The 17,203-nt window shown below is 38.7% G+C and overlaps 1 protein-coding gene across 2 annotated transcripts in view; it reads left to right on the top strand.

Moving 5' to 3' along the window:
- The window catches only part of LOC140211224 (solute carrier family 26 member 6-like), a 150,168-nt gene extending 133,128 nt beyond the window's left edge, over positions 1 to 17,040 (top strand). For both annotated transcript variants that reach the window (XM_072280844.1, XM_072280843.1), the window contains exons 20-21: positions 9,063 to 9,122; positions 14,486 to 17,040. In XM_072280844.1, the coding sequence (XP_072136945.1) occupies positions 9,063 to 9,122; positions 14,486 to 14,506 (81 nt within the window). In that variant the 3' untranslated portion in view covers positions 14,507 to 17,040. The remainder of the gene's footprint in view (positions 1 to 9,062; positions 9,123 to 14,485) is intronic.
- The last annotated feature ends 163 nt before the right edge of the window (positions 17,041 to 17,203 follow it).

Genomic DNA, 17,203 nt, shown 5'->3' with positions numbered 1-17,203 from the left:
CCTGCTAAACCAATGTGATACAGAGTCAATTAACACCCATGAAAGCTGCACGGTGTGGGTTAGTTAGGAACACATTCTACTTTGCAGATCCATAAGACTGCTCCAAAGGCACTTTCCAAAGGCTTGACATCTACCATCAAGAACAATTGCAGCAGTTATAATGAAATTGTGTTACCTGAAGATTCCACTATCCTGACTTAGAAATATAACTTGCTTCCTTTTACTTAAGACCAGCACCCTGACTGGGGCTGCTGACACCATTTCACCGTAATCCTCTGCCCTGGGTTGGTCAGAATCAGAATCAGGTTATTACCAGCATGTGCCGTGCAATTTGTTAATGTAGCAGCAGCAGTTCAATGCAATACATAATATAGAAGAAGAAGAAGAAATAAATAAATAAATTACAGTATACGTATAATGAATAGATTTTTTAAAATTGTGCAAAAACGGAAAAATAATATATATTTAAAAAGTGAGGTAGTGTTCACAGGATCAATGTCCATTTAGGAAATGGATGGCAGAGGGGAAGAAGCTGTTACTGAATCACTGAGTGTGTGCCTTCAGGATTCTGTACCTCCTACCTGGTGGTAACAGTGAGAAAAGGGCATGCCCTGGGTGCTGGAGGTCCTTTATAATGGACGCTGCCTTTCTGAGACACCCCTCGTTGAAGATGTCCTGGGTACTTTGTAGGCTAACACCCAAGATGGAGCCAAATAAATTTACGACCTTCTCTTCTTTCAATCCTGTGCAGTAGTCCCCCTCCCCCCATACCAGACTATGATGCAGCCTGTCAGAATGTTCTCCAGGGTACATCCATAGAAATTTTTGAGTGCCTTTCTTTTTTTTAATACAATTTTTATTGAGTTTTCAAAGTGAATACATGAAAAGATAATATCTACCCTCCCCCCCTTAACCCCCTCCCCCGATATATACTCCTACCTAAAAAGAAAAGAAAGAAAGAAAGAAAGAAAGGAGAAGAAAAAAGAGAACCACCTGGATATTGGAAGGTTTCCACATGCTCCATGGGATTCAAAATAAATTTAGTATATTTATATATTACTTTCCCCAAGGGACCAAGATCTTTATCATCGGAGCAACTAAATATGCCATCCTATCTTTTGTAAATAAGGGTGCCAAATATTCAAAAATGTTTCATATTTATCTCTTAAATTATAAGTAATTTTTTCGAGTGGAATAGAACTAGCCATTTCATTGTTAGAACGATTCATACGTAAATACGAATCAGATTTCCAAGTAACTGCTATAGCCTTCTTAGCTACTGCCAGTGCAATTTTTATGAATTCTTTCTGATACTTATTCAAATTAAGTTTCAGTTTTATCCCTTCAATATCACCTAATAGAAATAATACAGGATTATGTGGAAATTGAGTTCCAGTAATTTGTTCCAATAAGACTCTTAAATTTATCCAAAAAGGTTGAATTTTAGAACAAGACCAAGTAGAATGTAAGAAAGTGCCAATTTCTTGATTACACCGAAAGCATTGATCAGATAGATTTGAATTTAATCTATTTATTTTTTGTGGTGTAATATATAATTGGTGTAAAAATTATATTGTACTAATCTAAGTCGAATGTTTATTGTATTTGTCATACTGTCAAGACATAGTCTTGACCAATTTGTTTCATCAATATTAATATTCAGATCCATTTCCCATTTTTGTTTTGACTTGTGGATTCCTTGTTTAATTGTCTGTTTTTGAATCAAATTATACATACAAGAAATAAATTTCTTAATTTTTCCTTTTTGAATTAAAATTTCAATTTCATTAGGTTTTGGCAAAAACATTGTTTGACCCAGTTTGTCTTTTAAATAAGCCCTTAATTGAAGGTAACAAAAGAAAGTGTTATTTGATATTTTGTATTTATTCTTTAGTTGTTCAAATGACATCAACATACCTCGTTCATAACAGTCTCCTATAGATCTAATCTCTTTTTGGTACCAATTATATAAAAGTTGATTATCCATTGTAAAAGGAATAAGTCTGTTTTGGAACAAAGGTCTCCTTGCTAATAAAGATTTCTGTATTTCATTATCAACATTTATCTTATTCCATAGATCAATGAAATGTTTTAATATAGTAGATTCTTTCTTTTCCCATATCCATTTAGATTCCCATTTATATATAAAATCTTCAGGTATATTTTCTCCTATCTTATCTAATTCTATTCTAATCCATCCTGGTTTTTGATCATCAAAGAAAGATGCAATAAATCTAAGTTGATTTGCTTTATAATAATTCTTAAAGTTTGGAAGTTGTAACCCTCCTAATTCAAATTTACATGTCAATTTTTCCAATGATATTCTTGACATCTTACCTTTCCAAAGAAATTTTATCACACATTTATTTAACTCCTGAAAAAAATTCTGTGGCAATTGTATTGGTAATGTTTGAAACAAATACTGTAATCTAGGAAATATATTCATTTTTACAACATTGACTCTACCCACTAATGTTATTGGTAGTATCGTTCATTTGTCAAGATCTTCTTGAACTTTTTTCAATAGTGGTAAATAATTAAATTTATACAAATTCTTTACATCATTATCAAGTCTTATACCTAAATACTTTATGCCATTTACCGGCCATCTAAATTGGGTTGCTAGTCGACCTTGGCTATAGTCTCCTTTAGTAAGAGGTAAAATTTCACTTTTACCCCAAGTTATTTTATACCCTGATACTTTCCCATATTCATCCAATCTAGAAGATAATTTATGTAACGAATGCTGTGGGTTTGTTAAGTAAATCAAAACATCATCAGCAAAGAGATTAATTTTATATTCCTCCTGGTTAACTCTAAAACCCATAATATCTGGATCAATTCTAATTAGTTTTGCTAATGGCTCTATCGCCAGTACAAATAAAGCAGGTGATAATGGACAACCTTGTCTAGTTGACCTTTTTAACTGGAATGGTGTTGAAATTTGAGTATTTGTCACTACTTTAGCATTAGGGTTAGTATTTAAAGTTTTAATCCAGTTTATAAAAGATGTTCCTAACCCATATTTTTCTAATACTTTTAAACAAAAAATCCCATTCCAACCTATCAATTGCTTTTTCTGCATCCAAGGCTACTACTATACTCATCTCCTCCCTTTTTTGTGCCAAATGAATTATACTGAGTAGCCAAGTTACATTATCTGCCAATTGTCTATTTTTAATAAATTCTGTTTGATCCATATGTATTAATTTTGGTAAATATTTGGATAATCTATTTGATAAAATTTTTGCTATTATTTTATAATCCATGTTCAACAAAGAAATGGGCCTATATGAAGCTGGTTTTAAAGGATCTCTGTCTTTTTTTGGCAATACTATTACAATCGCTGTTGAAAAACATTCTGGGAGTTTATGTATTTTTTCTGCTTGACGTATTAACCATAAAAGGAGGAAGTAATAAATCTTTAAACTTTTTATAAAATTCAGGTGGAAAACCATCTTCTCCTGGAGGTTTATTACTTTGGAGTGATCCTAAAGCTTCTTCAACCTCTTTTAATGTAAAAGGCATATCTAATCCCTTCTGTTCTTCCGAATTCAATTTTGGAAGAGTTACTTCTAAAATAATCTCTTTCTTTGGGATTAATTCTTCTCCATATATCAATCAAATTTAAAAACCTTTCTATCCCATTAACATCATTTTGTGATTCTGATTGATATAATTCAGAATAGAAACTTTTAAAGGTTTCATTAATTTCTAAAGGTTTATAAGTAATTTTATTTGCACTTGTTCCAATTGCATTTATCATTTTGGAAGCTTGTTCTGTTTTCAACTGCCAAGCAAGAATTTTATATGCTCTCTCACCTAACTCATAATACCTTTGCTTAGTTCTTATGATTGCTTTTTCCATTCTGTATGTCTGATGCGTATTATATTGTAACTTAATGACAAGTTGCCTCCGTTTTTCTTTTGACATATGTCTTTGAGAATCTTTTTCTAATTTTGTAATCTCTTTTTCCAACTGATCTACTTCTGCCATATATTCTTTCTTAATTTTAGACGTATACCTTATTATCTGACCCCTCAAATATGCTTTCATCGCATCCCACAGTATAAATTTATCATCCACTGAATGAGAGTTTGTATCCAAAAAAAATTGGATCTGCTTTTTCATAAAATCACAAAAATCTTGACGTTTTAATAATGTTGAATTAAACCTCCATCTATAAGCCACTTCTTCCTTATCCGTCATTATTTTTGTCATTAACAGAGGAGAATGATCTGACAATATTCTTGGTTTATGTTCCATATTTTTCACTCTGTGTTGAATATGCATTGATAATAGGAAAAGATCTATCCTTGAATAAGTTTTGTGTCTATTAGAATAGAATAAATAATCTCTTTCTTTAGGATTAATTCTTCTCCATATATCAATCAAATTTAAATCTTTCATCAATGATAAAGTTAGTTTTACTACCTTCTATTTTGTGACAGCCTTAGTTGATCTATCTAAGACTGGGTCTAGGCAAAAATTAAAATCTCCTCCTATTAATATTTTTTCATGTGCATCAGCCAAATTCAAAAAAGCTTCTTGTATGAATTTTGCATCATTTTCATTTGGTGCATAAATGTTCATGAAAGTCCATAATTCAGAAAAAAGTTGATAGTGTATAATCACATATCTCCCCACAGAATCGGTTATTACATTTTGTATTCTAATTGGTAACGTTTTATTGATCAAAATTGCTACTCCCCTCGCTTTTGAATTAAATGAAGCTGCAACAACACTACTCACCCAATCTCTCTTTAATTTCTGATGTTCTGTTTCTGTTAAATGCGTTTCCTGTAAGAAGGCTAAATCTACCTTCATTTTCTTAATATGTGTTAAGGTTCTTTTTCTTTTCACCGGTCCATTAAGCCCATTAACATTAAAACTCAAAAAATTCAATAGATTAGTCATTATTCTTAACAAAGTTACTCCAATCTAAAACATTACTTAACTTCTCAACTCTCATAGTTCCTTGGGGAATCTCTTTGAACTTCACCATCTTGCTATGTATTTCCCTCCCAATCATGCAGGCAAAAAGAAAGAAATAAAAGATAGATGTGATACAAAAAAAGAAAAAACCAAAATACCTCCCTACTAATGTTGTGAATGAAAAGATACACAACACTACCCCCCTCCATTTTGTGGGTCGTGGCTATTGCCACGCTTGCACACATGAATAGCTTAGCGATTGGTCAGTATTTATTCCAGCTCCTCCATGACAAAAAAATTATATATATATAAATTAATGTTACTATTCCCAGCTAGTATTCCTCAAATTTTAACCTCTCTTCCCCTCCCTCATATAATTAATAATATAATTATATAATCATCCGCCTTTAAAAATCCAACAGGTCTATTCCTTGACCCAATATTCGTCTTCAATCCATCTCGCTCCCCTGGGTTTGTTCTTGTATCTGGTGAATATTCAAAGAATCTCGCACAAACTCCTCCGCTTTCCAGTAATCGTCAAAAAATCTTTTTTCTCCACCAGCCAAAAAAATCTTCAAAGTTGCAGGATAATACAATATAAATTGATAACCGTGATCCCATAGGACTTTTTTCACTGGATTGAATTTCTTCCTTCTCTACAAAAGCTCATAACTTATGTCAGAGTAGAAAAAAATGTTCTTCCCTTCTATCATCAATGGCCCTTTTCTATTCTTGGCAGCTTGGGCAGCCAACTGTAGAATCCTTTCTTTGTCTTGAATTCTTAAGGATTTTATTAAAATTGATTGTGGATATTGGTCATCTTGTGGTTTTGGTCTTACAGCTCTATGTGCCCCCTCAATTTCAATTGATCAGTCTTCCTCTTTCATTTGCAAGGTTTCCGGGATCCATCTTTGAAAAAATTCTATTGGATTGTCTCCCTCTATACCTTCTTTAAGACCAACAATTTTAATATTATTTCGTCTACTAAAATTTTCCAACACGTCCACTTTCTCCAAGAGTCGATTTCTTTCCGTGTTCCAGACAAGCATATCATTGTCTGTTTTTTTTCCACTCTATCGTTAATATGCTCCATTGTTCTTTCCATCTTCTGAAGTTTCTTATCCATTTTGTCCTGCCTTTTCATAGCTTTATCATAGCACATCTTCACGTCTCTAAGCTCTGTTCCTAATTTTCTTAGTTCAGCCATTACTTGCAATAAAGCCTCTCTTATGTCTCTGTCGCCTCCTTTACTTCCAGCCTCTTCCAGTTCTTCCTCTTCTTCAACTGTATTCTCTGCGGAATCCAATTCTGACTCTGAGTCACTTTCACTTGCCCTGGCCGTCAGTTCTTGTAGTTTGAGTTGTGTTGATTTGCGCATGCGTACTTCTTTGCGCATGCGCATTTCCAGCATCTTCTTCCTAGAGACCGCTACTGCCGCCATTGCTCCCTGTTCTTCTATGCCAGAGATAAAATGCGTCTCCTCTGAAGGAGATCCAACCTGAATCCAAGGCTCCATCACTGCAGTAGGCCCTTTTTTCTTCCCATCTCGCGGCAACTTCACAACGACAGACTTCTTCTGTCGCGGTTTACGAGGCATATCATAAAGTAGTCTTGCGAAGTTTATAAATAGTTTTCAGAAAGTATTTATTAACCTTGCTTTGTTTATATGGTAATTTGCTGATTTTTTACGGGAGAGCTGGATTTACATGTCTCAATCCCACGTCATCACGTGACGTCCCCCGCTTGAGTGCCTTTCTTGACATGCCAAATCTCATCAAACTCCTAATGGAGTATAGCCGCTGTCTTGCCTTCTTTATAACTACATCGAAATGTTTAGGACCAGGTTAGGTCCTCAGAGATCTTGACACCCAGGAACTTGAAACTGCTCACTTCTGATTCTTCTATGAGGATTGGTATTTGTTCCTTTGTCTTACCCTTCCAGAAGTTCACAACCAGCTCTTTCGTCTTACTGACATTGAGTGCAAGGTTGTTGCTGCGACACCACTCCACTAGTTGGTATATCTCACTCCTGTACACCCTCTTGTCTCCATCTGAGATCCTACCAACAATGACTGTATCATCAGCAAATTTATAGATGGTATTTGAGCTATGCCTAGCCACACAGTCATGGGTATAGAGAGGGTACAGCAGTGCGCTAAGCACACACCCTGAGGTGTACCAGTGTTGATCATCAGTGAGGAGGAGATGTTATCACCAATCCGCACTGATTGTGGTCTTCTGGTTAGGAAGTCGAGGATCCAATTGCAGAGGGAGGTACAGAGGCCCAGGTTCTGTAACTTCTCAATTTAGATTGTGGGATTGATGGTGTTAAATGCTGAGATATAGTCGATGAACAGCATCCTGACATAAGTGTTTGTGGAGAGTCATTGAGATTGCGTCCCTTCCTTTATTCCATGCTTTTGCCAACATCTACCAGCTCTTGCTCCATCCCTTCCCTCTCATCCTCCATTGCTCCAAGAAGAAAAGGCTAAGTTCACTCAACCTATTCTTGTAAGGCATGCTCCCCAATCCAGGAAATATCCTTGTAAAACTCCTCTGCACCCTTTCTATAGTTTTCACATCCTTCCTGTGGTGAGGTGGCCAGAACTGTGAACAGTACTCCAAGTGGGGTCTGACTAGGGTTCAATACAGCTGTAACATTACCTTTCGGCTCTTGAATTCAATCCCATGGTTGATGAAGGCCAATACACCATATGCCTTCTTAACCACACAGTCAACCAGCACAGCAGCTTTGAGTGTCCTATGGACTCGGACCCCAAGATCCCGCTGATCCTCCACACTGCCAAGAGTCTTAACATTAATTTTATATTCTGCCATCATATTTGACCTAACAAAATGAACCACCTCACACTTATCTGGGTTGAACTCCATCTGCCACTTCTCAGCCCAGTTTTGCATCCTATTGATGTCCCGCTGTAACCTCTGACAGCACTCCACACGATCCACAACACCCCCAACCTTTGTGTCGTCAGCAAATTTACTAACCCATCCTTCCACTTCCTCATCCAGGTCATTCACAAAAATCACGAAGAGAAGAGGTCCCAGAACCACTGGTCACCAACCTCCATGCAGAATATGACCCGTCTACAACCACTCTTTGCCTTCTGTGGGCAAGCCAATTCTGGATTCACATAGCAAGGTCCCCTTGGATTCCATGCCTCCTTACTTTCTCAATAAGCCTCACATGGGGTACCTTATCAAATGCTTGCTGAAATCCATATGCACAACACCTACTGCTGTACCTTCATCAATGATAACGATCAATGTGTTTAGTTACATCCTCAAAAAATTAAATCAGGCTTGTAAAGCACGACCTGCCTTTGACAAAGCCATGCTGACTATTCCTAATCATATTATGCTTCTCCAAATGTTCATAAATCCTGCCTCTCAGGAACTGCTCCATTAACTTACCAACCACTGAAGTAAGACTCACTGGTCTATAATTTCCTGGGCCATCTCTACTCCCTTTCTTGAATAAAGGAACAACATCTGCAACCCTCCAATCCTCCAGAACCTCTCCCATCCCCATTGATGATGCAACGATCATTGCCAGAGGCTCAACAATCTCCTCCCTCGCCTCCCACAGTAGCCTGGGGTATATCTCGATGAAGGGTCTCGGCCCAATAAATCAACTGTTTGTTGTTCAAGTTATCCAGCATCTGCAAAGTCTGGTGTCTATGTCTAGCACATGCAATCTCGTTTATCTTCATCAGTTTGATCAATGATGGATCACTGAGTGTATTTCTGCCACCTCACCACAGGAAGGATATGATAACAAAGGAGAGCATACAGAGTAGATTTAGGAAGATGTTGTTGGTCCTGGGAACCATCTTTGAAGAGAGACTGGTAAAATGGAGTGTTTTTTTTTTGAAGTAAAAGAGACTTAATTGAGGTCCACAGAACTATGAGAGGCTTTGACAGAAAAACAGAGGAAAATCAAAAAGTACTGAAAACTGAAGTAGAGTCAGGAAGTGCTGGAAACACCATGCAGGGTCAGACAGTGGAAGGAGGAACAGAGAAAATGTTTTACCTTGTTTGTTGACAGCACTTGCAGTGATGCTCAATGCTGAAATTGTGTGGTAACAATCTGATATCTTATTTACAGAATGGACATCTCTCACTACCTCCGTCACAGGAGCAGGAGACCGAACTCAGCTGTACCAGTGTAAGAAACTTTCTTAATATAAAGTCTTGCGTGTTGCTTAATGTAAATACAATATTTCCAAGCAAACCCAGTGCAATTCATTCGGCATCAGTAGATTCTTTGTCAGCTACGCTTGTTTCCTTATGGATCTTATTTAACCACTACAACTCAGATATTTTACTTCAGTGCACTGTGAATGAGTGATGAGCTTCAACCTCACTGCCCATGACAGCTGGAATTGCAGGTTGCACAATCTTGTTATATCCAAGTGGGGATTCATTAGCTTTCTCTTAAGCCCCTCACCCCTACAGGAGCATGGCTGCTGACAGCGGTTCACCAAAGACCTCTGTCCTGGGCCAGTCTTTGAAGTTGACCGCAGGTGTAACCCATTTTACATCTTCTCAGCAGAGATCCTTAATTTTTCAGCAATAAGGTATTGGAAGCTGCTGTTGGTGATGGGGTTGTCTGCCCCATGACCAGCCCTCCTCCTCTCACAAACATCCATGGTCGAGTTCTAGGCCAAGATGTTTGATACAATAGACAATTGAGAAAGAAAGTACGAAGTATTTCTGCTCGCATCTTTGATGCCAGGATTTTTGAAATATTTGATTTTCCACATCAAAAAATAGGCATGCAGTATATTTAACTAAAAGGGAGTTGGGTTCTGTCAAAATTAAGCAAACAAATTGAAGTGCACAGATTACCAAGCTAATTATTGTAGGTACAAGGGGTTCACGAGTGATCTGTTGATCAATTGCCAAAGGTATCACATATGATAAGAACCCTATTTTTTGCAGTATGTCCCACTAGGTTCAAAAACAGCAGAAGACGGAATGGATGATCTACAATGAGCAAAGTTTAAAAAGAGTAGAGAAAAATAGTCCATTTACTCTCTTTACAGAATTTGGGAACAACTGACAACAGTAGGGATTCTGCAGATGCTGGAAATCCAGAGCAACACACTAATCCTTTCCATTTTCTACAATTTCTGCTCTAACAATTTTTATTTAGAGATACAGCATGGAACAAGTCCTTCCAGCCCAACAAGTCAATCTACCCAGCGACCCACCTATTTAACAATAGCCTAATCACAGGACAATTTACAATGACCAATTAACCTACTAAACAAAGTGCCCTTGGACTGTGGGAGGGAACCAGAGCACCCAGAGGAAGCCCATACACTCATAGGGAAGAACCTTCTAGCTCCTTACAGACAACATCAGAAATGAACTCTGAACTCTGACACCCTGCTCTGTAATAACATCGCACTAACCGCTATGCTACAGAGGTGCACCAGTGGTAGTGAGACTTACTGTACAAAAAGGGGTTCTTAGTGTCATCATACATTATGCATTTAAAGCCCATTTCTAACTACCCTCGAAGGTTGTGGCAAATCCTTGACTTGAAATACTATAGACCCTCTGCTAAAAGACACTCCCACAGGGCGGGAGACTGCAGGATTTAGACTGAATGACAATAAATAACTAGTAAAATATTTATAAATGAAGATATGTGACTCTGGAGGGGAACTTGCAGCTGGAGGTACTTCCCTGTACCGTCTGCCCTTGACCTTCTGGGTGGCAAAGATAAAGAGTATGGAATGCCCGATGACTTCGTCACTGATTGCTGAAAGTGGATGATGAAGCTGGAAACAATGAAGAAGAGAAGCCTCAGAATTACATACCCCTGAGGCCTCTCTCCTGAGCTTCTGGGAAGGATTTCTTGATAGATTCCCATGGTTATTTTCAATCCCTTTAAAAACCCCATGTTTCAGTGAGATCGCTTTTCAATCCTCCAAATTCCAGTCAGTAGAGGATAACCTGACTTTGTGTTGGTGAGGTGTGTGCAATGTGCCATCTACTGAATAGCATTGGTAATAACATGGATTATTCCAGCAAGCACTGTCAGATCCACAGACGTCTTGAAAAGGATTGGGATCTGAAGTAAACTTTATCGAAATCCTTGTTTTTTATGGTCTCAAGACAGGAATCCAAAGAGACCTGACTGTATACCTCAGCTTTGGGTGGGGTTAGCTATGGAAGACATTGGCGATCTTCAGTCTGGAGTCAAACTGCAACAGACAGGAAATTGTTATATTACTCAATGACTCTATTCTTTCCTAATGGTTGTAGAGACATGGAGTATTATAGCACAGAAACAGGCCCTTTGGCCCATCTAGTCTATTTCTGACAGCTTTCTGTTTAGTCCCTTTTATCTGTATCCAGATGCTAGCCTTCCATATCTTTCTCATCCATTTACCTATCTGAACTTCTTTTAGATGTTACAATTGAACCATACCCTCCATTTGTACTGGTAGCTTGTTCTACACTTGCACCACCCTCTGAGTGAAGAAGTTCCCCCTCATGTTTCCTTTAATTATTTCACCTTTCACTCTAAACCTATGACCTCCAGATCTAGTCTCACACGAACTGACGGAAAAAATCCTAGATAAGGAACAAAGCTTTACAAGTGGGACATGAAGGGGCATTCAGTGTAGGCCAAGCAAGGATTCTTGGCAAGAGATTGGTCAGACAGCAACAAAATGATACTCTCTTGCACTGAGGTCATGTTTGGATTGGCTTTTGTACTCAAGCTAGATCCTATTCCAGATGTTTTCATCACTATGCCTCATTGGCCAATATCTAATCTCCTTTCTCTGGCTCATTCACCCTACTGAAAATTATTTGACAACATATCTCCACCAGCCACTATCCATCCCAATACTTGCTGTTCCCCTTCCCTTGAATTAAACAGTTTCATTTTCTCATCCCTTCTTTACTTGTGTACGTATTCTCCAGCCTCAGCAGAATTTCCTTTCCTCTTCACCACTTCCAATGTACATTATCTTTTTTCAAACTACAACCCCATTCCCTTCACTCATCATTGGTAAATGCATATCCAATCACACTAAATACAACTCTCAGTAATTCTCTCCCCACTGCCACAGTACCTTTTTAAAACATTTCTTAGAATCATTTTTAACCTCTCCCTCTCCCAGTGTAGAGTGCCCTCGTGCTTCGAAACATCCACCATTGTTCCGGTACCTAAAAAGACCAAGGTAACATGTCTGAACGACTGGCATCCTGTCACACTCACCTCAATAATAAGCAAGTGCTTTGAGAGGCTGGTCAAAGACTACATTTGCAGCATGCTACCACCCACACTGGATCCCTTACGATTCGTCCACCGACACAACTGATCGACGGATGACTCAATAGCCACAGCTCTACACACCATCCTTAAACATCTGGAGAAGTGGGATGCTTATGTGAGAACGCTGTTCTTGGACTACAGTTCAGCATTCAACACCATAATTCCCTCCAGGCTCGACAAGAAGCTCAGAGAACTCAGCCTTCACCCTGCCTTGTGTAGCTGGATCCTGGACTTCCTGTCAGATTGCCGGCAGGTGGTAAGAGTGGGCTCCCTCACCTCTGCCCCTCTGACCCTCAACACAGGTGCCCCTCAGGGCTGAGTACTAAGTCCCCTCCTTTACTCTCTGTATACCCTGTTACGTACCCAGTAACTGGGTTGCCAAACCAGCAGAAATGGACCACTTAGTTGGAGTCTAGATTACTGGAACTAAGAAAGTTTTATTAAAGAAATAAGCAACACAGTACTCTAATCATAAGGATATAAATGCAACAGGTTAGCAATGGTAAAACACACATGTACTCAGAACTAGGATAATAGGATCAATCAAGCTCTATCACAGTCTAGGGGTAAAATGATCAGTCTCAGGTGACACAGAGTTCAGTTCAGTTTAGTTCAGTTCGCAGTAATCGCTGTTGTGCCGTTGGGGAGAGAGAATGAATATGCAAATCGGATTCAGACCGACCTTTGATCTTCGCAGTTAGCTTTCGGCACGAGCGCTTTTTAATGTCTTCTGAGGTCACCGACTGTGACCCCTCCATTCCGGATACAATCTTTCTTCTGTGGTGAACCCAGCACCCAGGCAAGGGTGGACACACACACCAGGTTCCTGCCGATCGTACCTTCTCACCCTGTGCGTCTATGGTTGGTCCTGCGACCAGACCTCCAAAACTCCCACCAACTTGTGGGGGCACACCACTTTTCCAGGGTCTCGTTATCTCGTGGTGTCATGGTGTGTCTTGCCTTAGCGAACCTGTTCCTTTTATCCCCCTGCTGGGGTATCACCTGTCCATCAACTTCAAACAGTTCAGGTTCAAAGCAACCCGTCTGACAATACTCGGAACTGTGTCTCCTTTCGTTAATCTCTCTCGTCTCCCATTAACATTTCTGAATGTTCCCCCATTGTCTTTCTTATCGGCCTCAATCTTCTGATAACTTGGTATTTTGTCACAACCCTTAATTGTGTCGCTACCCACAGCTCCAATCTACACTGATTGGCCTAATCTCAAATAATAATGAGGCAGCCTACAGAGAAGGAGTCATCACCCTGACATAGTGGTGTCAAGAAAACAACCTCTCCCTCAATGTCACAAAAACAAAGGAACAGATTGTGGACTACAGGAGGAATAGAGTCAGGCTAGCCCCTATTGACATCAATGGATCTGGGGTTGAGAGGGTTAACAGCTTTAAATTACTCGGCATAAATATCATCGAGGATCTCACATGGTCTGCACATACTGGCTGTGTGGTGAAAAAGGCACAACAGTGCCTCTTTCCCCTCACACAGCTGAAGAAGTTTGGTGTGGGCCCCCTAATCCTAAGAACTTTCTATAGGAGCACAATTGAGAGCATCCTGACTGGCTGCATCCCTGTCTGGTATGGGCACTGTACTTCCCTCAATCACAGGACTCTACAAAGAGTGGTGCAGACAGCCCAGCACATCTGTAGACGTGAACTTTCTACTATTCAGGACATTTACAAAGAAAGGTGTGTAAAAAGGATCATTGGGGACCCAGGTCAGCCCAAACACAATCTATTCCAACTGCTACCATCTGGGAAATGGTACTGCGGTATAAAAGCCAGGATCAACAGGCCCTGGGACAGCTTCCACCAGGCCATCAGACTGATGAACTCACGCTGACACAACTGTATTTCTATGTTATATTGACTATCCTGTTGTGCATACTATTTATTCCAAATTACTATAAATTGCGCATTGCACATTTAGATGAAGACGTAATGTAAAGATTTATACTCCTCATGCATATGAAGGATATAAATAATAAAGTCAATTCAATTCAATTTTATTTTTCCTCAATAGTTTCACTTCAGCTTAGCATCAAGTTTTTTAACTTCCCTGTTGAATGGCTGGAACATGTTTTATTTTGTATTGGTGGGGGGGGGTGTCTGTTTTACTGTAGATATAAGCAGAAGCAGATGGACTACACAAGACCATCTCAGCAGCAAAATGGAACTTGGCTACATCAGAACTATTTTCTTTTATTTCATTTTAGGAAACAAACACAAAATTTTAATTCTTGAAGAGTGATGGAGGAATATATCACCTACATAGTTGGAAGCAAGTGACAAAAACCAAGGAAAACAGAAGACTTTCATTCTTCCAGTGTATTTTTAAAAGAGAAAAACAGTAGAAACTAGCACAATCTGACTTGTGTGGTAAAGAAAAATGAGGAGTGATCAAAAAGGAAACTGCAAAAATCACATGAATACTACGTAACTTCAAGATCATGTAAACAAGTAGGATGTGGGTGAAGGGAGTACTTCACCTCTGAAACAAGTTGGAGGTTTCTCTCACTCACTCTAACTATCTCTAACTCTAACTTCCTAACTCAAACACTAACATGAACTCACTCTAACTCTATATCTCTTTTTCTCTTTCTCTCTATCTATCTCTCTATCTCTCTAATTCTCTTTTCTTCCTAGATAAAACCGATTAATCAAGCCCCAAGATATCATGTACTCTGCAAATTTTCTTTTCTGACTTCTGTTTAATCTTCTTCCAGCAGCATCTCTTGTAATTACAATACCCGCACCCCTTCTCTACAGTAAATTCTTCCTTTTAGTCAAAACATTCGGGATGGAGCGATCTTAAATCAGAATCATGGAATGGTCTAAGAGCTTGGTGGTTTATTTTGAGGAATTGTCTCAGATGAAAGATATTCTCTGTCTGATCAGATACACTCTCGGTCAGGCAAGGTCCTATAAGTTCTCTTTGTTGGGCAGTAAACTAAGGGGATTATAGAATAGGTGGAAAGAAATAACACTCTCAATTCTGAGATTATTTTCCAAGTATTATACTATGCTACAGAAATGAAACTTTTGAAGTTAACTTTTATTTTAATATTTGCATTTAATTATCTGCTCATACAATGTAAAATGTCAAAATTAAATGTTTGAATTGACTATCAAATTATCTTGCATGATAAGTATTTCATTATTTTATCACTTACAACCAATTGCAAATATAAAAATATAAAAATGTACACTTTCAGATTGTCAGGGTGTCAAAGATTACGGGGAGAAGGCAGGAAAATGGGGGTGAGAGGGTTAATAAAAGCAGCCATAATGGAACAGACTTGAGGAGCCAAGTGGCCTTATTCCGCTCCCACATTTTATGGTCTTATCGGTAACTCACCTTTATATTCTTTAATTAATTGTTGCATTGTAACAGAACATATATGTGATCTTGATGTAATGTTACTATATATGTAATGCAGTAGATGTGTGCGACTACAGCAGTGTATTTTGTTTTACTGAGGCTACAGAAATGCAGTTATTGATTTACTTAATGCATTTCCTGTTACCCAATAACTTCAGGTGAGTCAGGCATGATGGCATAATGGTTATGTTAATGTTCTTATTAGCCAGAGACCTATGGTAGGGGTTCAAATTCTACCATGGCAACAGGGAATTAAAATTGATTTAATCAAAATTAATTAAAATAAACCTGGAAGGAAAGGTTAGGGGATCACAAAACTATTAGATTGGTGCCTAATTTAAGACCCATCATTTAAACACTTTAGGAAATAAAGTCTGACTTTGCAGATCCACAATGAAGTAGCAGATTTTCAACTGTTCTCTGAGATGACCTGCTAAACTGTCAAATCTGGGACCATGTAGGATGGGCATTCAAGATTTATGATTGAAGATTGGTTGTCATTCTTTAATACAGGAGAGTAAAGAAGAAGATTATTGTTTCCCTGGATCCCATACAGCATAAAAAAACACAACAGGCATAAAGAACACATTAAACAAAAACAAAAAGTGCACAATAGGTTTAAATATAAAATCAACTCTATAAAGCACAAGGTACAAGTAACTGTTATAGAACGAAGAAAACTTTCCACTGTCTTTCCCTATTCCTTCTTCAGCCTTTACCTCTTCCACTTATCGCATCATCTTACTTCATTGTCCTACCCCCAAGCTACCTTCCCCTTCACCTGGCTTTACCCATCATCTGCTAGCTTGTACTGTTCCCCCTCTTCCCACCACCTTTACCCCCTTTTCCTCAGTCCCGATGAAGGGTCTCAGCCTGAATCTTTCCATAGATGTTGCCTGACCTGCTGAGTCTCTCCTGCATTTTGCGTATGTTGGTCAAGATTCCCAGCATCCGCTGAATCTCTTGTCGTCCTACAGATACTGGTTGTGTACCACATGTACACGGAGTGCGGGAGACTACAGCCCCTATCTGCATACATATGTGTAAAAGCTGCTTATTTCCTCCTGCTTATATTTTAGCCCCATCCGCTCCATATTTCGTCGCCCGATGTGAAGGGAGCGAGACGGGAAGAGGGTGTCCTGGTAAACCAGCTCTCTGCGGGTATTGGTGGCGAACAATCGGGTCTTCCCTCACCCCCCCCCCACCCTGAGGTTGACTGCCTGAGGTTACGTTCAAGTATGTTTTTCACAACCTTTGGACACTGCAGGGGATAAATTGCATCCTTAGATGAGGATGGGTATATTTTAATTTAGTTGGATATTTGTAATTGTTTTATTTATAGTGCTTTGTTGTAGTATTGAAATAAAATTATGTCTGATTTAAAAATAACAGATACTGCTTGATCCACTGATTTCTTCCGGCAGAATTTTTGTTGCTCCGGACTCTGAGCCTTCTATGTTAAATCTTCCCAACAGCTTCTGTTTTCGTTTTCGCCAACTTCACTATTTTAAGCTCCTCCCTTGGCTCAAACTCTACCCTAATTCTGTAACCT

The sequence above is a fragment of the Mobula birostris genome, chromosome 16 (genome assembly GCF_030028105.1).
Source record: "Mobula birostris isolate sMobBir1 chromosome 16, sMobBir1.hap1, whole genome shotgun sequence".
NCBI classification, from domain to species: domain Eukaryota; kingdom Metazoa; phylum Chordata; class Chondrichthyes; order Myliobatiformes; family Myliobatidae; genus Mobula; species Mobula birostris.
The sequence above is the reverse complement of the archived record's forward strand: the minus strand, read 5'-3'. Positions and strand labels throughout refer to the sequence as shown.